This window comes from Pan paniscus, chromosome 3, assembly GCF_029289425.2.
Source record: "Pan paniscus chromosome 3, NHGRI_mPanPan1-v2.0_pri, whole genome shotgun sequence".
Taxonomy (NCBI): Eukaryota; Metazoa; Chordata; class Mammalia; order Primates; family Hominidae; genus Pan; species Pan paniscus.
In genome coordinates, this window is record NC_073252.2 from 2,520,664 (window position 1) to 2,545,525 (window position 24,862).

Sequence of the window (24,862 nt, forward strand, 5' to 3'; positions counted from 1 at the left end):
AGGAGTAAAAAGAAAAGAGAGAAGAGAAAAGAAGAACACCTATAAGATATAGAAAATTGCCTCAAAAGAGCAAATCTAAGAATTAGTGGTGTTCAAGATGAAGCAGAGCAAGAGCAAGGAATAGAAAGCTTATTCAAAAAATAATAACAGAAAACTTCCCAAATTTTTTGTTTGTTTTGTTTGTTTGTTTGTTTGTTTAGATGGAGTCTTGCTCTGTTGCTCAGGCGGGAGTGCAATGGTTTGATCTTGGCTCATTGCAACCTCTGCCTCCTGGGTTAAAGTGATTCTCCTGTCTCAGCCTCCTGAGTATCTGGGATTACAGGTATGTGCCACCATGCCCGGCTCACTTTTGAATTTTTAGTAGAGACAGGGTTTCACCATGTTGGCCAGGCTGGTCTCGAACTCCTGACCTCAAGTGATCCACCCGCCTCAGTCTCCCAAAGTGCTGGGATTACAGGCATGAGCCACTGCGCCTGGCCCAAATCTTGAGAAAGATATAAATATCCAGGTAGAGGAAGGCCAGAGATCAAACAGATTAAACCCAAATAAAACTACCCTATAATCACCCAAATATAACTACCCTATATTACACTACACATATAATAAACAAGCCCCCAAAGGTCAAGGACAAAGAAAGGACCCCAAAAACAGCAAGAGAAAAGAACAAATAACATATAAAGGAGCTCCAATTCATCTGGCAACAGGTTTCTCAACAGAAGGAGGGAGTGGGATAACCTATTCAAAGTGCTGAAAGAAAAGACAACTGCCAGGCTTGGTGGCTGACACCTGTAATCCCAACACTTTGGGAGCCCAAGGCAGGAGGATTGCTTCAGGCTAGGAGTTCAACAGCAGCCAGGACAACACAGTGAGACCCCTGTCTCTACAAAATAAAAATAAAAAAATTATCTGGGTGTGGTAGAACACACCTATAGTCCCGACTACTTGGAAGGCTGATGCAGGAGGATCACTTCAGCCCAGGAATTTGAGGTTACACTGAGCTATGATCACACCACTGCATTCCAGCCTGGGTGACAGAGTGAGACCCCATCTCCCTGCCACCCCCTCCCCAATAAAAAGGAAAACAAAACATAAGACAACTGTCACCCAAGAATTCTGTGCCCAGCAAAGCTATCCTTCACACATGAAAAAGAGATAAAGCCCCAGACAAACAAAAACTGAGGAAATTCATCACTACCAGACCCATCTTCCAAGATATGCTAAAAGGAGTTCTTCAATCTGAAAGAAAAAAACACGGGCCGGGCGCGGTGGCTCACGCCTGTAATCCCAGCACTTTGGGAGGCCAAGGTGGGCCGATCACGAGGTCAGGAAATCAAGACCATCCTGGCTAACACAGTGAAACCCCATCTCTACTAAAAATACAAAAAAATTAGCCGGGCCTGGTGGCGGGTGCCTGTAGTCCCAGCTACTCGGGAGGCTGAGGCAGGAGAATGGCATGAACCTGGGAGGCAGAGCTTGCAGTGAGCCGAGATTGCGCCACTGCACTCCAGCCTGGGCAACAGAAGGAGACTCCATCTCAAAACAAAAAAAACAAAAAAAACACAAAACCATGAACATACAAAAAGAAAACATTTGAAGGATAGAAACCCACTGGTAAAAGTAAATACACAGACAAACTCAGCATACTCTAACATTGAAATTGTGGTATACAATCCACTCATAACTCCAGTGTGAAGATTAAAAGATAAATCTATAAAAAACAGTAATAGCTATGGCAACCTGTTAAGAGATGGGCCATATAAAAACACATAAATCGAGGCAACAAAAAGTCAAAATGTGTGTAGGGGGTGGAATTAAAGTGTAAAGATTTTTTAGTTTTTCCTTTATTTTGTTTGTTTCTATTCTTTTCTTTGTAAATAAAGATAAGTTGTCATCTGTTTAAAACAACTTGTTACAACTATAAGATATTTTTGTAAGGCTCCTTTTTATTTTTAGTGTATTTATTACTGGTTTTTGTAACCACAAAGCAAAAACCTATAATAAATACACACACACACAAAAAGCTACAAATTAAAAGATACTACCAGAGAAAATCACTTAACCACAAGTAACAAAATGGTAGTAATAAGTCCTCACCTACCAATAATATTGAATGTAAATGGACTAAATTCTTCAATTAAAAGACATAGAATGGCTGAATGGATAAGGAAATAAGACACAACTATTTCCTGCTTACTAGAAACCCACTTTACTTATACAGACTTACATAGAATAAAAGTGACGAAATGCAAGAATTAATATTGTTAAAATATCAATGTTACCGGCCAGGCACGGTGGCTCACGCCTGTAATCCCAGCACTTTGGGAGGCTGAGGCGGGTGGATCACGAGGTCAGGAGATCGAGACCATCCTGGCTAACATGGTGAAACCCCGTCTCTACCAAAAATACAAAAAATTAGCCAGGCATAGTGGCGGGTGCCTGTATTCCCAGCTACTCAGGAGCCTGACGCAGGAGAATGGCGTGAACCCAGGAGGCAGAGCTTGCAGTAAGCCAAGATTGTGCCACTGCACTCCAGCCTGGGCGACACAGCGAGACTCCATCTCAAAAAAAAAAAAGAAAGAAAAAAAATCAATGTTACATGAAGCAAAGAGTCAATGCAATCTCTATCAAAATACCAACCAATGACATTCTTCACAGAAATAGGACAAAAAGGCCAGGCGCGGTGGCTCACGCCTGTAATCCCAGCACTTTAGGAGACCAAGGCGGGTGGATCACGAGGTCAGGAGATCAAGACCATCCTGGCCAACATGGTGAAACCCCGTCTCTACTAAAAATACAAAAATTAGGTGTGGTGGCGGGTGCCTATAGTCCCAGCTACTTCGGAGTCTGAGGCACAAGAATCACTTGAACCCAGGAGGTAGAGGTTGCAGTGAGCCGAGATCACGCCACTGCAATCCAGCCTGGCAACAGAGCAAGACTCCATCTCAAAAAAAAAAAAAAGAAAGAAATAGGACAAAAATGCCTAAAATCTGTATGGAACCAAACACCCTGAATAGCCAAAGCAATCATGAGCAAAAACAACAAAGCTGGAGGAATCACCCACACTACCTGACTTCAAATTATACTACAAAGCTATAGTAACCAAGACAGCATGGTACTGACATAAAACCGACACGCAGACCAATGGAACAGAATAGAGACCCCAGAAATAAATCAACACATTTACAGCCAATTCATTTTTGACAGGCTCCAAGAATATATATTGGGGAAAGGTGCTGGGAAAATCACATGCAGAAGAATGAAACTAGACTCCTATCTCTCACCATATACAAAAATCAAATCAAAATGGATTAAGGACTTAAATCTAAGACCTGAAACTATGAAACATCTGGAAGAAAACATTGGGAAAATGCTCCAGTGCATTTGTCTGGGCAATGATTTTTTTTTTTTTTACTACAACTTCAAAAGTATAGGCAACAAAAGCAAAAACAGACAAATGAAATTACATCAAGCAAAAGCTGTACAGCAAAGGAAACAACAGAGTGAACAGACAACTCACAGAATGGAAGAAAATATTTGCAAACTATCCATCTGATAGTGGATTAACAACCAGGATATAAAAGGAACTCAAACAGCTCAATAGGGGGAAAACATGATTTAAAAATAGGCAAATGATTTGAATAAACATTTCTGAAAAGAAGATATACAAAAGGCCAACAAGAATATTTAAAAATGTTCAACATCACTAATCATAAGAAAAATGCAAGGAAAATCACAATGAGATATCATCTCACCCCAATTTAAAACGACTTTCATCAAAAAGATAGGGAATAACAGATACTGGTGAGGATATGGAGAAAGGGGAACCCTCATACACTATTGGTAGGAAAGTAAATTAGTACAGCCACTATGGAAAACAGTACGTAGGTTCCTCAAAAAACGAAATAGAACTACCATATGATCCAGCAATCCCACTCCTGGGTATATATTCAAAAGAATCAACATATCAGAGCGATATCTGCATTCCCATGTTACTGCAGCACTATTCACAATAGCCAAAATAAGGAATTAACCTGAGTGTCCATCAACAGATAAATAAAGAAAATGTGGTATTACTATTCAGCCATAAAAAAGAATGAAATCCTGTCATTTGCAGCAACATGGATGGAACTGGAGATCACCATGTTAAGTGAAATAAGCCAAGCACAGAAAGATAAATATCGCTCATATGTAGGAGCTAAGAAAGCAGATCTCATGAAGGTAGAGTAGATTGGTGGTTACCAGAGGTCAGGAAGGGTAAGGGGGTGGTGGGTGGGATTAAGAGTAGTTGATTAACAGTTACAAATACATAGTTAGGTAGAAGAAAGAAGACCTGGTGTTCAGTAAATCAGTAGAGTGACTATAGTAAACAATAATCTATTGTATATTTCAAAATAGCTAGTAAAGGAAAATTCAAATATTCCCAGTATAAAGAAAAGATAAATGTTTAAGGTGATAGATATCCCAATTACCCGGATTTGATTATTACACATTATATGAATGTATCAAAATATCACAAGTTCCCCCAAAATATGTATATCTATTATGATTCAGTAAAATTTTTAGAAGGAAAAAAAAGAAAAAAAGATTATTGGTTATTTTGCTTGGGGGTGGGGAGAGATGATGGTGTTGTCTTAAAAACAGAATCTCACATTTTAGTCATACAATTGAAATATTTAGAGATGAATCACATGATGTTTGGGTTTTGCTACAAAGTATCCAGGAAGTGGCAGTTTGGAAGTATGGGGAGTTATAGAGCAAAAGATTGGCTGGAGCCAGGCGCAGTGGGTCACTTTGGGAGGCTGAGGCGGGGAGATCACAAGGTCAGGAGTTCAAGACTAGCCTGGCCAGCATGGTGAAACCCCATCTCTACTAAAAATACAAAAATTAGCCACTCATGGTGGCGCACACCTGTAGTCCCACCTACTCGGGAGGCTGAGGCAGGAGAGAATCACTTGAACCAGGGAGATAGAGGTTGCAGTGAGCCAAGATCATGCAACTGCACTCTAGCCTGGGCGACAGAGTGAGACTCCATCTCAAAAAAAAAAAAAAAAAAAATTGGCTGGAAATTGATAATTGTTGAAACTGGGTGATGCCTACTTTTGTATGTTAGAAATTTTTGACAATAAAAAGGGCTTTTTCCAACATTTTATTATGAACATTTTCAAATATATAATTTGAAAAGAATCATACAGTGAACACACATGTCCACCACCTAGATTCTACAATGAATATTTTTGCTATATTTGTTTTACCACTTATCTGTCCATCTAGTTTTTTTTATTTCTCCTGAGACGGAATCTCACTCTGTCCCCCAGGCTGGAGTGCGGTGGCTCACTGCAACCTCCACCTCCTGGGCTCAAGCAATTCTCCTGCCTCAGCCTCCTGAGTAGCTAGGATTACAGGCATGAGCCACCAAGCCTGGCTAATTTTTGTATTTTTAGTAGAGACAGGGTTTCACCATGTTGCCCAGGCTGGTCTTGAACTCCTGACCTCGTGATCCGCCTGCCTCAGCCTCCCAAAGTGCTGGGATTACAGGTGTGACCCAGTGTGCCCGGCCATGTCCATCTAGTTTTCAAAAAGTTATAAAAAAAACTTTACTATTTTAGGCCCGGTGCAGTGGCTCACGCCTATAATCCCAGCACTTTGGGAAGCTGAGACAGGAGGATGGCTTGAGGCCAGCAGTTTGAGACCAGCCTGGGCAACAAAGTTGGACTCCATCTCTAAAAAAATAAAAAAATATATATATATATAAAATCTTTACTATTTTAAATAAAAGGTAGGTCCTATATTGTTTTGATGTTAATTACTCTGGACTGTAGTTTAATTCTTAGAAAGTTTATAAGCTATTTGTGGTAACAAGAAATCTCACTGACCATGCTACATAAGTTCTTTCCTATTTTAAATTATGAAAGTAATATATACTTGTAAAAATTCAAATAACCTAGAAACATGGAGGAAAACTTCCTCCCCATGCCTAGGGCCCATCAGGAGGCATATCAGTCTGTGTGGCCAGGTCCTCCAGGAGTTGTGTGACATGGCTGCCCTCACCATTCTCCCATTCATAGGAGGAGTCACAGTTGAAGAGTTAAATTATAGAGAGAATAAAAAATATAACTTACCATGCTTCCAACTGCCATCATTACCAAAAAACTGCAGCACTATTCTCACAAAATCCTTAGCATTAAAACAAATAACAGGACATTTACATTTCAGTGTTTGAAAGAGCACGTTCCTAGAAGATGAAAAGAAATTCACTGATTTAAACATTAATTTGGGACTTTCGACCTTGGAAAAATATTATTACTACTCAACTAACAACTATCACTTAGATAGCACATACACACATTCACTAAAGAATTCCAAGAGGTTACTGTTATTTATCATCTGCGTTTTACAGATGATGAAAGTGGACACAGAGAGACGAGATAAGGTACCCAAGGTCACGCAGCTGTCAAGTGCTTATCCCTGGGAAACACCCCATTACCTGTAGAATAAGACCTACATTCCTGAGCAAAGTACACCTACTCTGGGCTCTTTAGAGCCAGGCCCCAAGATGACTCTCTAGCCCGTTCTCCCAGAGCTCCCCTCAAACATTCTACCCTCTCGTCGCACTAAATTCCCTTTCCTCCACCACAGGCTGTGCCACGTCCTGCTTTGCTCCTGGGTCACTGTATATACTGTATTCTTGACTACAATTCTCTTCCCACAGTTTTCACAAACTGTTCAAGGGCCATCTTCAGGAAGGTATGCCCTAATTCCCCAGGCAGGGGGCTGCTCCCTCTTCTGTATCTCTTCTGTACTCCTATCCACACATGTAGTACAGTGGGAAGTACACTTGCTGTATTATAATGTACCTTGAACGTTTGTCTCTCCATTACACCATAAGCACTTTGAATATGGGATTCACAATTGTTAAAATTGACTGAATACTTACCATGTGCCAGATACCATGCTGAACACTTCGCAGCATTGTGTGTGAAGTGATTGTTGCACTGAAACCTCATCACTATCCTATCTGGCATGCACTAGAACCATTTTACAGATGAGAAAACTTAGTCTTGAAGAGGTTAAGCAATTTGGCCAGGGTTAAATGACTAACAAATGGCAATGCTGGGATCTGAGACCATATCTTCCTGCTGCCAGGGCCCAAACTCTAAGCTACCAAAGCCATCAATCCCTCTTTATAGTAAATGTTCATTAACACATTAAGATTCTTTGGTTAGAGCTGAGGAAGAAAGAAATCAAGAGCCTAATGAGCTTTGCACACTTAGCCAAACTGCAGTTAGATTTTGCTTGGACTTGTTCCACAGAAAGACATTTGTAGGCCTTTTGCACTTTGTGTGATTTCACCTTGGTTTCCCTTGAAAAGGGCGACCAGGATGGTAGGGAGGGTAAAGTGCTAATAACACAGCTTCAGATCTTGGCTTGGCTGGACCGGTGAGGAGGGTGTCCAAGAGGGGGTAAAGAGCTTATGAAGGAGAAGAACTGGGGCCATGGAGATCACTTCCCTTTACTGCTCCTTCATCCTTGAAACTCAAGAGTTCTGTGATGAGGTAATCTACCAACTACACTATCTTCCGCTAATAAGAGATTATTTTTATCTTGATAAAACAAACAACAAAAAGAATACCTTGTAAGCTAAATGGCAATTAGCCAGGCGTGGTGGTGCATGCCTGTAGTCCTAAAGTCCTAGCTACTGGGGTGAGGTTGCTGAGGAGGGAGAATCACTTGAGCCTGGGAGGTTGAGGCTGCAATGAGTCATGATTACAACCACTGCACTCCAACCTGGGCGACAAAGAGAGACTCTGGCTCTTAAAATAAAACATGTATTTATGTATATGTATATACATGCACACACACATATATATATTTATATATATAAAAGCTAGATTTGAGGCTTCCTCATCTGTAAAATGGAGTGAATAAGGTATAACAAACGTACAGAGAGAATGTGAAGGTGAAGGGAGAGTGTGTATGTGAAAGGCCTTGCACAGGTCATTTAATAAATGTTATTAAACATGTTTTTGTGCAAAAAAGTATGTGTGCTAATTTAAATGTGATTTATTTAAATTTATTTTGGATCTCAAAGATATAATCATAGGATTGGGATTATTATTTCCAATTTATGGTACTTGAGGCAATGTATTAATTTGATTGTCCTAGAACTTATAAAAATTAAGCCTCAACATTCATTCATTCAATGATAATATTGAATAAATATTGATCAAGCACTTGCTTTGTAGCATTGTTCTTAGATATTGGGGATACATTAATGAACACACTACTGAACACAAATGAAAGTCATGTGGTGGGGTTGGCAGTGGGGTACCATCTCATACAGGGTGGTCAAGGAAGGTCTGATAAGGTAATTCTGTTTTTTTTTTTTTAAGACAGGGCCTCACTCTGTCATCCAGGCTAGAGTGCAGTAGTGCAATCACAGCTCACTGCAGGCTCAAACTGCTGGACCCAAGTGATGCTCCAACATCAGCCTCTAGAGTAGCTGGAACTATAGGCACATGCCACTGTACCCGGGTAATTTTTAAATTTTTTGTAGAGATTGGGTCTCACTATGTTGCTCAGGCTAGTCTCAAACTCCAGCCTCAAGCCATCCTCCCACCTCAGCCTGAGCCACTGTTCCTAGCCAAGGTAACTCTTGAGGAAAGACATGAAGGATAAGGTAAACAAAAGCCTAGTTGGTAGAGGAAAGTTCTTTACAGAAAATTTTAGCCACTAAATGTGGAAGAAATGATAGAATTAGAAAAATCACCATCTTACTAGCCGGAATTAAATAAGTGATTTAGATGATCCTAATCAATGGACAAAACCGTTAAGGGAAAGTTTAGGGGAGAAGTTTATAAGGAAGGGATCGTGTTGACACCACCTGAACCCACTGCTCCCTCTCAGCACCATGAAAACTGGGACAACCCAATTGCATCACTAAGGGAAGTCAGGAGGATACCAGTTAAGTCTGAATTTCAGAAAAATCATGAATAATTATCTGAAAAAAATTGAATATTTTTTAGGGATGTATTCTTCTAGTATAAGTATGTCCCATGCAATATTTGGGACATACGTATACTAAGAAATTAGTTATTTATCTGAAATTCAAATTTAGTGTCCTATATTTTAATTTGCTAAATCCGGCCATCCAACTGCATCACAGATGGAGTATGAAGCTTACAGCTCCACCTAGGAAGTGCTGCGCAAAACAAGTTGGACCCAAATAATCAAGCATTTAGAGCTAACTCCAGTTTACAGAAAATATGGAGGAGACAGAACAAGTAAAAGAACTTCATGATGAGGGAAACAAATGAATCCAGGACACGGGACCTCCTCCAAGATAGGGAGAGGGGCTGAGGGACGCTCCAGATTAGAAAAAACTAGGGACATGGCCACCCAATGCTATGTCCTGATCCCAACAAGTCAACTGTAGAAGGACATTTTTGAGACAATCAGGTAGCTTCAAATTTGGACTGCATACACAACTTGTTAAGTTTAAAAATGGCATTGTGGCTCTGAAAAAAAAAAAAAAAGCCCATGGTTTTTAGAGTCATGAGAGGGCAAAACAATAGATTGGGAATTTCTTTAATCCCAGTCCTCTCCCCCTTCCCCAGGAAAGGGACAGAAGGAAGTAAGGAAAAACCTTTGATAATGTTGGCCTGGGTGGATGTATATACTACTCTGTACCTTTGTGTTTTCATAGTTTACTTTTTGTTTGTTCAGAGAAAAACATAAAGGAATGAGGCAGTAAACCATGCAGCTATTTGGGAGAATGCTGCAGGGAGGGATGGTGGCACCAGGCCCTTGGGTAGAGGCGCACACCACATGGTCAGGAACGGCAAGGAGGTGGGAATGCACTGAGAGGCCGGGAGAGAGGAGGGGGTGAGGTTGAAGACAGCGGAGGGGCCAGAGTAAGCAGACCTCGAGGGCGAGGGCCTTCATAGGTCCTGTGGCTTTTCTACACTTGATCTTAACCAGAAGACCAAGAAGCAGTGATGTGGGGTTTTCCTCAGAGTGAAGCACGAGCTGTTTGAGGGTTTGGGACAGGGAAGTGATGTGATCTGATTTATGCTTTAACAGGCCAGCTCTGGGTGCTGCACAGAAAACAGACTGAAGGGGCAGGTGGAAGCAGGAGTCCAATGTGGAAGTTCTTGTGATCCAGTAGGAGGTAACAACTTGTGCCGAGTAACAGCAACGCAGTGGATAAGCAGAGGGCAGATTCTATCTACACCTGAAGGCAGAGCCAATAGGACTTGCTGAGAGCTTGATATGGTTTGTGGAAAGTAGAGAGAAGTCAGAGATAACCCCAGGACTTTTTGCCTAAGCTCATGGAGGGCTGACACTGACTAAGACAGCCAGGCCACAGGAGGCAGGGTCCAGGGAAGACAGGAGTTCAGTTTGGACATGTTTGCCTAAAATGACCACTAGACACCCAAGTGGAAAATGTCAACTAAATTCAGAAACATCATCCAGATATTAGGGCTCTGTCCTCACAAGGGGTCTCCATACACTAGACCTGACCAGTTGTTCTTTAAAGAGAAAATTACATAAAAAGAAAATGAAGGGTTCTGTTGGGAGCTGAATGCTATGTTTGTCACACATTCCCCTTCTCCCCAAAAGTTACCTAAAATCACCCAGAGCCCAGTGAGCCTGTATGAAGCATGGACAGGCTAGTAACGGGGCCCAGCTTCCTCTGGAGCTGCCTTGATTGCCTCTTCCAGGGTGGCTAATTGGCCTTAAATCAGAGGGCTGGGAAGGCAGTGGATATCTCCATTTGAGGCAGAAGCCCAAGTCATGTGGATAACCTAAGCAAAGAAACAGTGAGGAAGAGTACAAGATCCATCCCAGAAAGGGCTTTTCAGAATCCAGAAGGGACGGCAGGAGCAACCCCGCCTGCTCTAAAATTCTGTGATTCTAAGAGGGCCGGTCCAAAGAGGTGAGACAGGTCTTGCCTCTTTCCACAGACATGGAGCTTTGAAACTAGTCCCATCCTTGGTGGTATTAAGGACAATTTATTGTTTGCAGGCAGTGATAACTTTGTTTTCTAATGCTGTGAATGAATGAACAAGTATGATAAGGAAAATCATCTGGGACTCTGCCAGTGACAGGGGATTTTCAGGGTCTGGGGGTGATGCTTTTCTCCCTAGCTTCTCACTGTGAAGTTGCTTCAAGTCCTGGAGCCGGCTGCTCCCACAGAAGAACGGAACTCCATTCCAGATACTCTCTGGGAGAGAGAGGGCCAGTATTTGCAGAGATTTCTATCACTTGGATCCATTTTATTTTCATGTGCCCATACAAAACTTCTAAAAGTTTAAACTATTAAAACTGGACCTTGAGAAAGTTTCCATTAGTATAAAGCAGGCATGTAAGTAGGGTGTGAGTCCATGTGTGAAGATTTCTTACCGGGCAAATTGCTGATGTGCCTCCTGTTCTTGGTCCCAGATAGCAGAGTGCTCTATTTGAATGTAGATGCATGGATCATCTGACACAAAGCCCTCCAGAACAGGACCACAGGCCGGGGCATCTGGACAGCCATGGCCACCCTCTGCTTGGCGTTTTACTAACACCACAATTCCTCTAACAGAAGAAACGGGGGTCTGTGGAAACACAACAAAATAAATTAAACCCAGACAACATATCTGTTGTAGAAAGATATACATTTTAAAATTAAGCAGAGAGAAAGAGAAAAGGCCTAAAATTAAACTTGTAAATGAATAGTTTTTTAATGACAATTGAGGGCCAAAAGCCAAACCCATGACCTTATGCTCGAAATCTGGTCTCTACCCTGTCCAACATCATAATGGAAGTCTCATCCAGGGCAATATGATAGGAGAAAGGAATAAAAGGCAAACACATCAGAAAAGAACCATCATACTTTCCCTAGTAACAGATGGCATGAATGTCTGTGTAGAAAATCTAAAGGAGCCTATAAAAAACGAATCCTGGAGCTAATATGTGAATTTAGCAAGGTTGCAGGAACCAAGATCAAAGCACAGAAATTTAATATATTTTTATATTCTAGCAATAAACATGTGAAAATAAAATTTTTTAAAACGACCATTTATAAAACTCTAAAAAGTGAAATACTTAAGTATAAATGAACAAAATACATACAGGATATGTATGCTGAAAACTATAAAATGCTGATGAAAGAAATCAGAGAAGACCTAAATAACGAAGACATATAATACTCAAGGATTTAAAAACTCAACATAATAATGTTTGTCCTTTATCCCCAAGTTAATCATTAGAACCAAGAAGATCAATAAACCTCAAGTACAAGGAACATGAAGAAAACTACACCAAGAAAAATACATCAACATCATTTGCTTAAAACCAGTGATAAAAGGGGGTGGGTGGCGAGAGAACACATTACATAGATAGAAACAAAGATAAGGATGACAGCAGATTTCTTTGTGGGAAATAAAGCAACTCAGAAGATGGTATATATATATACTTTTATTTTATTTTTTTTAGAGATGGAGTCTTGCTCTGTCGCCCAGGCTGGAGTGCAGTGGCGCAATCTCAGCTCACCACAACCTCCACCTCCCAGGTTCAAGCAATTCTCCTGACTCAGCCTCCAGAGTAGCTGGGACTACAGTCACACACTGCCACGCCCAGCTAATTTTTTTTGTATTTTAGTAGAGACGGGGTTTCACTGTGTTGCCCAGGCTGGTCTCGAACTCCTGAGCTCAGCCAATCCGCCCACCTTGCTCTCCCAAAGTGCTAGGATTACAGGCGTGAGCCACCACACCCAGCCAACAGTTGAGTAATATTATGAAACTACTGGAAGAAAATAAACTATCAACTTACATTCTTTAACCAGCAAAATGCCTTTAAAAAAATGAAAGGTAAAGCAAGACTTGCATACTACACTGAAAACTATAAAACATTCCTACAGGAAATTAAAGTTTTAAATAAATGGAGATACTCCATGTTTATGGATCAGAAAACTCAATACTATTATATTAAGATGGCAAGACTTGCAAAATTAATCTACAGATTTAACACAATTTATATCAAAATTCCAGCTGGATTTTTGCACAAATTGACAAACTGATCCTAAAACTGACAAGCAAAGGAAGCACAATACCCAAAAGAATCTTGAAAAAGACAAAGTTGGAGGACTCACTCTTCTTGATTTCAAAACTTACTATAAAGCGCCAATAATCAGAGAGAATTAGGAGATCATGGCAGATGGGAGGCAGGACTAGATTGCAGCTCCCACTGGGACAGACAGAGCAGAGTGTGGAGGCTTGCATCGTGAACTTTTGCTCTAGAATGACTACAAGAATAAATCAGGAAAGCAGAAAGAACCCACAGATCCTTTGAAGGAAGCAGATTGCTCCTGCTCCCAGGAGACACCCCAAATACTGTGTTGGTATCCACAACCGAAAGACCCACAGATGGTTCACATCACAGGACTCTGTGCAGACAAGCCCCAGGACAGCTTGGAGCCTGGTAGACTTGCTGGGTGGCTAGATCCAGAAGACAGATAACAATCATTACAGCTCAGCTCTCAGGAAGCCACATCCCTAGGAAAATGGGGAGAGGACTACATCAAGGGAACACCCCATGGGATAAAAGAATCTGAACAACAGCCTTGAGTCCTAGACCTTCCCTCTGACAGAGCCTACCCAAATGAGAAGGAACCAGAAAACCAACTCTGGTAATATGACAAAACAAGGTTCTTTAGCATGCCCAAAAAATCATACTAGCTCACCAGCAATGGATCCAAACCAAGAAGAAATCCCTGATTTACCTGAAAAAGAATTCAGAAGGTTAGTTATTAAGTTAATCAGGGAGGCACCAGAGAAAGGCAAAGCCCAGTTTAAGGAAGTGAAAAAAATGATACAAGAAATGAGGGGAGGCCGGGCACTGTGGCTCACGCCTGTAATCCCAGCACTTTGGGAGGCCAAGGCAGGCAGATCACGAGGTCGGGAGATTGAGACCATCCTGGCTAACATGGTGAAACTCCATCTCTACTAAAAATACAAAAAATTAGCCGGGCATGGTGGCACATGCCTGTAGTCCCAGTTACTCAAGAGGCTGAGGCAGGAGAATCGCCTGAACCCGGGAGGTGGAGGTTACAGTGAGCCCAAATCATGCCACTGCACTCCAGCCTGGGTGACAGAGTGAGACTCTGTCCCCCTACCACTCCAAAAAAAAAAAAAAAAAAAAAAACGAGGGGAGAAATTTTCAATGAAATAGATATAGATGGCATATATAAAAAAAAATCAAAACTTCAGGAAACAATAGATGCACTTATAGAAATGCAAAATGCTCTGGAAAATCTCAGCATTAGAATCAAACAAGCAGAAGAAAGAACTTCAGAGCTCAAAGACAAGGTTTTCAAATTAACCCAATCCAACAAAGACAAAGAAAAAAGAAAAAGAAAACATGAACAAAGCCTCCAAGAAGTCTCGGATTATGTTAAACAACCAAACCTAAGAATAATTGGCATTCCTGAGGAAGAAGAGAAATCTAAAAAATTTGGAAAACATATTTGGGGGAATAATCAAGGAAAACTTCCCTGGCCTCGCTAGAGACCTAGACATCCAAATACAAGAAGCTCAAAGAACACCTGGGAAATTCATTGCAAAAAGATCATTGCCTAGGCACATTGTCATCAGTTTATCTAAAGTTAAGACAAAGGAAAGAATCTTAAGAGCTATGAGGCAAAAGCACCAGGTAACCTATAAAGGAAAACCTATCAGATTAACAGCAGAAACCCTCCAAGCTAGAAGGGACTGGGGCCCTATCTTCAGCCTCCTTAAACAAAACAATTGTATCCAACGAAACTAAGCTTCATAAATGAAGGAAGGATACAGTCCTTTTCAGACAAACAAATGCTGAGAGAATTCGCCACTACCAGGCCAGCACTACAACAACTGTTAAAAGGAGTTCTAAACCTTGAAACAAATCCTGGAAACACATCAAAACAGAATCTCTTTAAAGCATACATTTCACAGGCCCTATAAAGCAAAAATACAATTAAAAAAAACAAAACAAAACAAAAAAAAACAACGTATACAGGCAACAAATAGTACAATGAATGGAATGGTACCTCACATCTCAATACTAACGTTGAATGTAAATGGCCTAAATGCTCCACTTAAAAGATACAGAATTGCAGAATGGATAAGAATTCACCAACCAACCATCTGCTGCCTTCAAGAGACTCACCTAACACATAAGGACTCACATACACTTAAGGTAAGAGTGGAAAAAGACATTCCATGCAAAGGGAGACCAAAAGCAAGCAAGAGTAGCTATTCTTATATCAGACAAACAAACTTTAAAGCAACAGCAGTTTAAAAAGACAAAGAGGAGACCAGACTCATGCCTGTAATCCCAGCACTCTGGGAGGCCCACACGGGCAGATCACTTGAGGTCAGGAGTTCAAGACCAGCCTGGCCAACATGATGAAACTCTGTCTCTACTAAAAATACAAAAATTAGTCAGGCGTGGTGGCTTGCTCCTATAGTCCCAGCTACTTGGGAGGCTGAGACAGGAGAATTGCTTGAACCTGGGAGGCAGACATTGCAGTGATCCAAGATTGTAGCACTGCACTCCAGCTGGGGTGACACAGCAAGACTCTGTCTAAAAAAAAAAAAAAAAAAAAAAAAAAAAAGACAAACAGTAAGATCATATAATAACAAAAGGCCTTGTCCAACAGGAAAATATCACAATCTTAAATATATATGCACCTAACACTGGAGCGCCCAAATTTCTAAAACAATTAATAGACCTAAGAAATGAGATACACAGCAACGCAGTAATAATGGGGGACTTCAATACTCCACTGACAGCACCAGACAGGTCATCAAGACAGACAGTCAACAAAGAAACAATGGATTTAAACTGTACCCTGGAACAAATGGACTTAACATATATTTACAGAGCATTCTACTCAACAACCACAGAATATACATTCTATTCATCAGTGCATGGAACTTTCTCCAAGATAGACCATATGATAGGCCACAAAATGAGCCTCAATAAATTTAAGAAAATTGAACTTATATCAAGCACTCTCTCAGACCACAGTGGAATAAAACTGTAAATCAACTCCAAAAGGAACCTTCAAAACCATACAAATACAAGGAAATTAAATAACCTGCTCCTGAATGATCATTGGCTCAAAAATGAAATCAAGATGGAAATTAAACAATTCTTCAAACTGGGCCGGGCGCGGTGGTTCACGCCTGTAATCCCAGCACTTTGGGAAGCTGAAGCAGGTGGATCACAAGGTCAGGAGATCGAGACCATCCTGGCCAACATGGTGAAATTCCATCTCTACTAAAAATACAAAAATTAGCCAGGTGTGGTGGCTTGCTCCTATAGTCCCAGCTACTTAGGAAGCTGAGACAGGAGAATTGCTTGAACCTGGGAGGCAGAGGTTGCAGTGACCCAAGATTGTACCACTGCACTCCAGCCTGGGTGACATAGCAAGACTCTGTCTACAAAAAAAAAAAAAAAAAAAAAAAAATTCAAACTGAACAATAGTGACACAACCTATAAAAACCTCTGGGATACAGCAAAGGCAGTACTAAGAGGACAGTTCATAGCCCTAAACACCTACATCAAAAAGTCTGAAAGAGCACAATCTAAGGTCACACCTCAAGGAACTAGAGAAACAAGAACAAACCAAACCCAAACCCAGCAGAAGAAAGGAAATGACCACGATCAGAGCAGAACTCAATGATATTGAAACAAACAAACAAAATACAAACGATAAATGAAGCAAATGCCAGGCACAGTGGCTCACGCCTGTAATCCCAGCACTTTGGGTGGCAGAGGAGGGTGGATCACCTGAGGTCAGGAGTTCGAGGCCAGTCTGACCAATATGGTGAAACCCCATCTCTACTAAATACAAAAAATTAGCCAGGTGTGGTGGCACATGCCTGTAATCCCAGCTACTTGGGAGGCTGAGACAGGAGAATCACTTGAGCCCGGGAGGCGGAGGTTGCAGTGAGCTGAGATCGCGCCACTGCACTCCAGCCTTGGTAACAAGAGCAAAACTCTATCACAAAAAAAAAAAAAAAAAAAAAAGATAAATGAAACAAAAGGCTGGTTCTTTGAAAAGATAAATAAAATTGATAGACCATTACCAAGATTAACCAAGAAAATAAGAGAAAAAATCCAAATAAGCTCAATTAGAAACAAAATGGGAGATATAACAACTGATACCACAAAAATGAAAAGATCACTCAAGGCTACTATGAACAACTTTACACACATAAACTCGAAAACCTAGAGGATATGGATAAGTTCCTGGAAAGATACAACCTTTCTAATTTAAATCAGGAAGAATTAGATGTCCTGAACAAACCAATAACAAGCAGTGAGATTGAAATGGTAACAAAAAAATTACCAATAAAAAAAGTCCAAGACCAGACAGATTCACAGCAGAATTCTACCAGACATTCAAAGAAGAATCAGTACTGATCCTATTGACACTATTCCACAAGCTAGAGAAAGAGGGAATCTTCACTAAATCATTCTGTGAAGTCAGTATCACCCTAATACCAATACCAGGAAAGGATACCACCAAAAGAGAAAACTACAGACCAATATCTCTGATGAACATAGATGCAAAAGTCCTTAACAAAATACTAGCTAACCAAATCCAACAACATATCAAAAAGACAATCCACCATGATCAAGTGGGTTTCATACCAGGGATGCAGGGTTGGTCTAACATACGCAAGTCAATAAATGTGATACACCACATAAACAGAATTAAAAACAAAAATCACATGATCACCTCAATAGATACAGAAAAAGCATTCAACAAAATCCAGCATTGCTTTATTATTAAAACTCTCAGCACAATTGGCATGCAAGGGACATATCTTAATGTAATAAAGCCATCTATTATAAACCCACAGCCAACATAATACTGAATGGAGAAAAGTTGAAAGCACTCACCCTGAGAACTGGAACAAGACAAGGATGCCCATTCTCACGACTCCCTTTCAATATAGTATTGGAAGTCCTAGCCAGAGCAATCAGACAAAAGAAAGAAATAAAAAGCATCCGAATCGATAAAGAGGAAGTCAACTGTCACTATTTGCTGATTATATGATTGTTTACCTAGAAAACCCTAAAGATTCCTCCAGAAAGCTCCTAGAACTGATGAAAGAATTCAGCCAAGTTTCTGGATACAAAATTAAGGTACACAAATCAGTAGCTCTTCTATACACTAACAGTGACTAAGCTGAGAATCAAATCAAGAACTCAACCCCTTTTACAATAGCTGCAAAAAAATAAAATACTTAGGAATATACCTAACCAAGGAGGTGAAAGACCTCTGCATGGAAAACTCCAAAACACTGCTGAAAGAAATCACAGATGACACAAACAAATGGAAGCACATCCCATGCTCATGGAAGGGTAGAATCAATATTGTGAAAATGACCATACTGCCAAAAGCAATCTACAAATTCAATGCAATTCCCGTCAAAATACCACCATCATTCTTCACAGAACTATAAAAACCAATCCTAGGCCAGGCATGGTGGCTGACACCTGTAATCCCAGCACTTTGGGAGGCCAAGGCGGGTGGATCACAAGGTCAGGAGTTCGAGACCAGCCTGGTCAATATGGTGAAACCTCGTCTCTGCTAAAAATACAAAAATTAGCTGGGTGTGGTGGCACGCACCTCCCAAGTCCCAGCTACTTGGGACGCTGAGGCAGAAGAATCACTTGAACCCAGGAGGCAGAGGTTGCAGTGAGCTGAGATTGTGCCACTGCACTCCAGCTTGGGCGACAGAGCGAGACTCTGTCTCAAAAAAAAAAAAAAAAAAAAAAAATCCTAAAATTCATACGGAGCAACAACAACAAAAAAGCCCACATAGCCAAAGCAAGACTAAGCAAAAAGAGCAAATCTGGAGGCATCACAGTACCTGATTTCAAACTATACTATAAGGCCATTGTTACCAAAACAGCATGGTACTGGTATAAAAATAGGCACATAGACCAATTGAACCAAATAGAGAAACCAGAAATAAACCCAAATACTTACAACCAACTGATCTTTGACAAAGCAAACAAAAACGTAAAGTGGGGAAAGGACACCCTATTCAACAAATGGTGCTGAGATAATTGGCAAGCCACGTGTAAAATGAAACTGGATCCTCATCTCTCACCTTATACAAACATCAGCTTAAGATGGATCAAGGACTTAAAATTTAATACCTGAAACTATAAAAATTCTAGAAGATAACATTGGAAAAACCCTTCCAGGAATTGGCTTAGGCAAGGATTTCATGACCAAGAACCCAAAAGCAAATGTAATAAAAGCAAAGATAAATAGCTGGGGCTTAATTAAACTAAAAAGCTTTTGCATAGCAAAGGGAATAGTCAGCAGAGTAAACAGACAACCCACAGGGTGGGAGAAAATTTTCACAATCCATACATCTGACAAAGGACTAACATCCAGAATCTACAATGACTCAAACAAATTAGCAAGAAAAAAGCAAACAATCCCATCAAAAAGTGGGCTAAGGACATGAATAGACAATTCTCCACAGAAGATATACAACTGGCCAATGAATATATGAAAAAATGCTCACCATCACTAATGATCATGGAAATGCAAATCAAAACCACAATGTAATACCATCTTACTCCTGCAAGAATGGCCATAATCAAAAAGTCAAAAAATAATAGATATTGACATGGATGCAGTGAACAGGGAACACTTCTATACTTCTGGTGGGAATGTAAACTAGTACAATCACTATGGCAAACAGTGTGGAAATTCCTTAAAGAACTAAAAGTAGAAGTACCATTTGATCCAGCAATCCCACTACTGGGTATCTACCCAGAGGAAAAGAAGTCATTATACGAAAAGGATACTTGCACATGCATGGTTATAGCAGCACAATTTGCAATTGCAAAAACGTGGAACCAACCCAACTGTCCATCAATCAAGGAGTGAATAAAGAAACTGTGGTATATACATATGATGGAATACTACTCAGCCATAAAAGTGAATGAATTAATGGCATTCACAGTGACCTGGATGAGATTGGAGACCACTATTCTAAGTGAAGTAACTCAGGAATGGAAAATGAAACATTGTATGTTCTTACTTATAGGTGGGAGCTAAGCTATGAGGATGCAAAGGCATAAGAATGACACAGTGGACTTTGGGGACTCAGGAGGAAAGGGTGGGAAGGGGGTGAGGGATAAAATACTACAAATTGTGTGCAGTGTATACTGCTTGAGTGATGGGTGCAGGAAAGTAGAGGAAAGGAAAGGAAAGGAAAAGGAAAAGGAAAAGGAAAAGGAAAGGTTTTTTAAAAAATCAATAGAGATCAAATTAAAAAATTTTTTGTGCTTCAAAAGACACCCTCAATAAATTTTTTTTTAAATATGACAGAAATTGGGAGAAGTATAAATAATATATCTTATAAGAGACTTGTATCAGAATATATAAAGATCCAGAATAAAACACAAATAACCAAATTTTAAAATGGGCAAAAAATGTGAACAGACATTTCATCAAAGAAGATATATGAATGGCCAATAAGCACATGAAAAGATCCTCAATGTCACTAGATAATAGGGAAATACAATTTAAAACCACTATGAAATACCACTTCAGAATCACTGGAATGGCTAAAAAAACAGACAACAACATGTGTTGACAAGGAGGTGGAGAATTTGAAACCCTAGTACACTGCTGGTGGAAGGTAAAATGGTACACCCACTCTGGAAAACAGTTTTACAGTTTCCTAAGAAACTGATGGGAGCATACATTGTCAATCACTTACCACTGGAGGGGAGGGAAAGCCTTAAAATCTTGTTTCTAGCTCTCCTATCAAAATCAGACACTAAGAAAATGGGCTTCTTTTATGGTGTCAAGACAGCAAATAAAAACATCACTGTTTACTAACCTGGTCAGCTCCTAGCTGGGTGGAACCATCAGTATACATCACAGTTATCACCAGGGCTGCTGCCTGTTTGAGCATTTCAATCAGCTGGCTTTTTGCCCAATCATCCAAATGCCTAATATCACAAAAATGTTTTTTCAATGCTCCTGAGTTCCCAGAATTTAGGTAGCCTTCGGCCTCATCAGTATCTTCTTCCAAAGCCATTTGTTTACTTGTTTTCTCTGACAAATTATTACATGTAATATGTTTTCTTTTAAGATTAATGCTTTCTTTATTTTCATTATTTATATTCTCCATTAGGAAATGCTTTCTTTTATGCCCCTTTTTCTGTAGAACTGAAGCCTGTTGATTATACTGTGGAATTAAACAACTTGAAAGAGTCAATGAGCTGATGCTCTTCTGTTTTTGGTCAGTAGACAGCTGATCTGTGAGCCTGACACTGAAGGACTGAGGAGAGAGCTTGGCGGAACCTCTTGATGTCTGACTTCTTAAAGACTTAAGATCCTACAGAAAAATGGAAAATATTTCATTAGAATATGGACTCATAAGACAGATCTATAAACTAAACTAATTTCTGGTAAAAACTTGTCTAAGCTAATATGGAGACACAATCTTCATATTACCTATGATCAAACCTTCTAAGGAAACCATATAGTGTCTTCTAGAGCAGTGATTTTTCTCAACGAAGGTAGGCATGCATATCTGGATCAAGAGCTCAAAAACCAGCCAGGCGTGGTGGCTCACGCCTGTAATCCCAGCACTTTGGGAGGCCGAGGTGGGTGGATCACTTGAGGTCAGGAACTCGAGATGAGTCTGGCCAACATGGTGAAACTTCGTCTCTACTAAAAATACAAAAATTAGCTGGGCATGGTGGCGGGCGCTTGTAATTCCAGCTACTCGGGAGGCTGAGGCAGGAGAACCACTTGAATCCAGGAGGTGAAGGCTGAAGTGAGCTGGGATTGCACCATTGCACTCCAGCTTGGGTGACAAGAGTGAAACTCTGTCTCGAAAAAAAAGCTCAAAAGCCTCCAACTGGCCCCTGTTCTGGGGATCAATGCATGTAATGAGACATGTCATGGATAGGATTATGTTGCATATGTGCATAAGAGAGAAGATTAATAATTTACAACTTCCAAGTAAAAGCCATTTGTAGAGAAAATGAAATCACCAAAACTATTTAACAATATGTTAATCTATCTACTGAAAAAATGTTTTTGGGCCAGGTGCAGTGGCTCACACCTGTAATCCCAATACTTTGGGAGGCTGAGGCTGGCAGATCACAAGGTCAAGAGTTCGAGACCATCCTGGCCAACATGGAGAAACCTCGTCTCTACTAAGAACACAAAAATTAGTTGGGCATGGTGGAGCATGCCTGTAATCCCAGCTACTCAGGAGGCTGAGGCAGAGAATCGCTTGAACCCGGAAGGTGCAGGTTGCAGTGAGCTGAGATCATGCCACTGCACTCCAGCTTTGGCGACAGAGCAAGACTCTGTCTCGGGAAAAAAAAAAAAATTAAACCCAGCTCAATAGCAGTTCTCTCATTCCATCCATGTGCAATATGCATTCATAGATCCACAAACTAATCAAGGTGGGGAAAGCAATCCTATCCATTTCATTATAGGACTTATTTACGATAACACTTTATTTTTAAGGTTTCTTTTCTTTTCCTTTTTTTTTTTTTTTTTTTGAGACAGGGTCTTGCTCTGTTGCCCAGGCTGAAGTGCAGTGGCACAATCTCAGCTCACTGCAACCTCCATGTCCCCGGCTCAAGTAATCCTCCCACCTCAGCCTCCCACGTAGCTGTGACTACAGGGGTTCACCACCATACCCAGCGAATTTTTCTATTTTTAGTAGAGATGGGGTTTCACCATGTTCCCCAGGCGGGTCTCAAACTCCTGGACTCAAGCAATCTGCCCGCCTTGGCCTCCCAAAGTGCTGGGATTACAGGCGTGAGCCAACGTACCCAGCCAAGGCTTATTTTCAAATTTACTTTATATATATATATATATGTATATATGTATATATATATGTATATATATGTATATATGTATATATATATGTATATATATGTATATATATACATATGTATGTATATATATACATATGTATATATATATATACACATATGTATATATATATATGGCTTTGAATAACTATATTAACATTACCTTTAAAATAATTTTGAAAGAAAATGTTTTAACACTTGGTCACATGTTACAACAATTTTAAATTTATACTTGTATTTTTATTGCAGAGAAATATATGGTTTCCAAGAGTAGGCTTTCAAGCATAAAATTACATTAAAAATTCCATGGAGAAGTAAACAAGAAAAGGAATTCAAGGAGAAAAAGAAAAATATAAAATTTCAAACTGTTGAAGATCTTGCTCTGTCTGTTTTAAGGGGATGATTGTGGGCTGGGCACAGTGGCTCACACCTGTAATCCTGGCACTTTGGGAGGCTGAGGCAGGAGGACTGCTTGAGCCCAGGAGTTCAAGACCAGCCTGGGCAAAATAGCAAAACCCTGTCTTTTTACAAAGAATACAAAAATTAGCTGGGCATGGTGTCATGTGCCTACGGTCCCAGCTACTCAGGAGGCTGAGGTGGGAGGATCACCTGAGCACAGGAGGTCAAGGTTACAGTGAGCCGTGGTCACACCACACTGCACTTCAGCCTGTGCGACAGAGTGAGAAAGTCTCAAAATAATAATAATAATAAAAATAAAAAGAGGCCGGGCATGGTGGCTCACGCCTGTAATCCCACTACTTTGGGAGGCCCAGGCAGATGGATCACAAGGTCAGGAGTTCAAGACCAGCCTGGCCAATATGGTGAAAACCTGTCTGTACTAAAAATTAAAAAATTAGCCAGGCATGATGGCATGCACCTGTAAACCCAGCTGCTTGGGAGGCTGAGGCAGGAGAATCGCTTAAACGGAGGTTGCAGTGAGCCAAGATCGCGCCACTGCACTCCCGCCTTGGTGACAGAGTGAGACTCCATCTCAAAAAATAATAAATAAATAAATAAATAAATAAATAAATAAATAAATAAAATAGTCCAGGCATGGTGGCTCATGCCTTTAATCCCAACATTTTGGGGGGCTGAGGCGGGCAGATCACCGGAGGTCAGGAGTTCGAGACCAGCCTGGCCAACATGGTGAAACCCCATCTCTATTAAAAATACAAAAATTAGCCAGGTGTGGTGGTGGGCACCTGTAATCCCAGCTACTCAGAGGCTGAGGCAGGAGAATCGCTTAACCCAGGAGGCGGAGGTTGCGGTGAGCCGAGATCACACCACTGCACTCCAGTGCAGGTGACAGAGCGAGACTCCGTCTCCAAATAATAATAATAATAATAATAATAATAATAATAATAATAATGAGAGGATTGTGGATATCAAGTTGTCAAAGTGCATATTTAATTTTCGTGAATATATTTTAAATGGTAACGTAACAGTAAAAATGTCAATATTAACAATAGAGCAGAAATCATGTACCTTTGCAATTTTTTAAATTTGTGATAAAGATTTTAAATTTCAACTTTAAAATATGTCAGGCAGTACATATAGTTTGAGAAGTCCAGGTATGGGGGCTCATATCTGTAATCCCAGCACTTTGGGAGGCTGAGGTGGGAGGATCGCTTGAGCCCAGGAGTTTGAGACCAGCCCGGGCAACATGGTGAAACCCTGTCTCCACCAAAAATACAAAAATTAGCTGGGCAATGATGGTGTGTGCCTGCAGTCTCAGCTACTTGGGAGGCTGAGTTGGGAGGATCACTTGAGTCCAGGACTCAATTAATTAGCTGGGCATGGTTGCAGAGGTGGAGGTAGAGATTGCAGTGAGCTGTGATCACACCACTGCACTCCACCCTGGGCGACAGAGTGAAGGCCTGTCTCGAACAAACAAACAAACAAAAACAACAAAATTCTTTTGAGAGAAAGGGAGCAAAAAGTTTGCAGACCC

General features: G+C 40.6%; 1 protein-coding gene across 3 annotated transcripts in view; it reads right to left on the reverse strand.

The window, feature by feature from the left end:
- The window catches only part of POLN (DNA polymerase nu), a 171,051-nt gene that overhangs the window by 115,886 nt on the left and 30,303 nt on the right, over positions 1-24,862 (reverse strand). For all 3 annotated transcript variants that reach the window (XM_063603673.1, XM_055111138.2, XM_063603672.1), the window contains 3 exons: positions 20,910-21,410; positions 11,404-11,597; positions 6,120-6,232 (listed from right to left, as the gene is read on the reverse strand). In XM_063603673.1, coding sequence (XP_063459743.1) covers positions 6,120-6,232; positions 11,404-11,597; positions 20,910-21,410 — 808 coding nt within the window. The remainder of the gene's footprint in view (positions 1-6,119; positions 6,233-11,403; positions 11,598-20,909; positions 21,411-24,862) is intronic.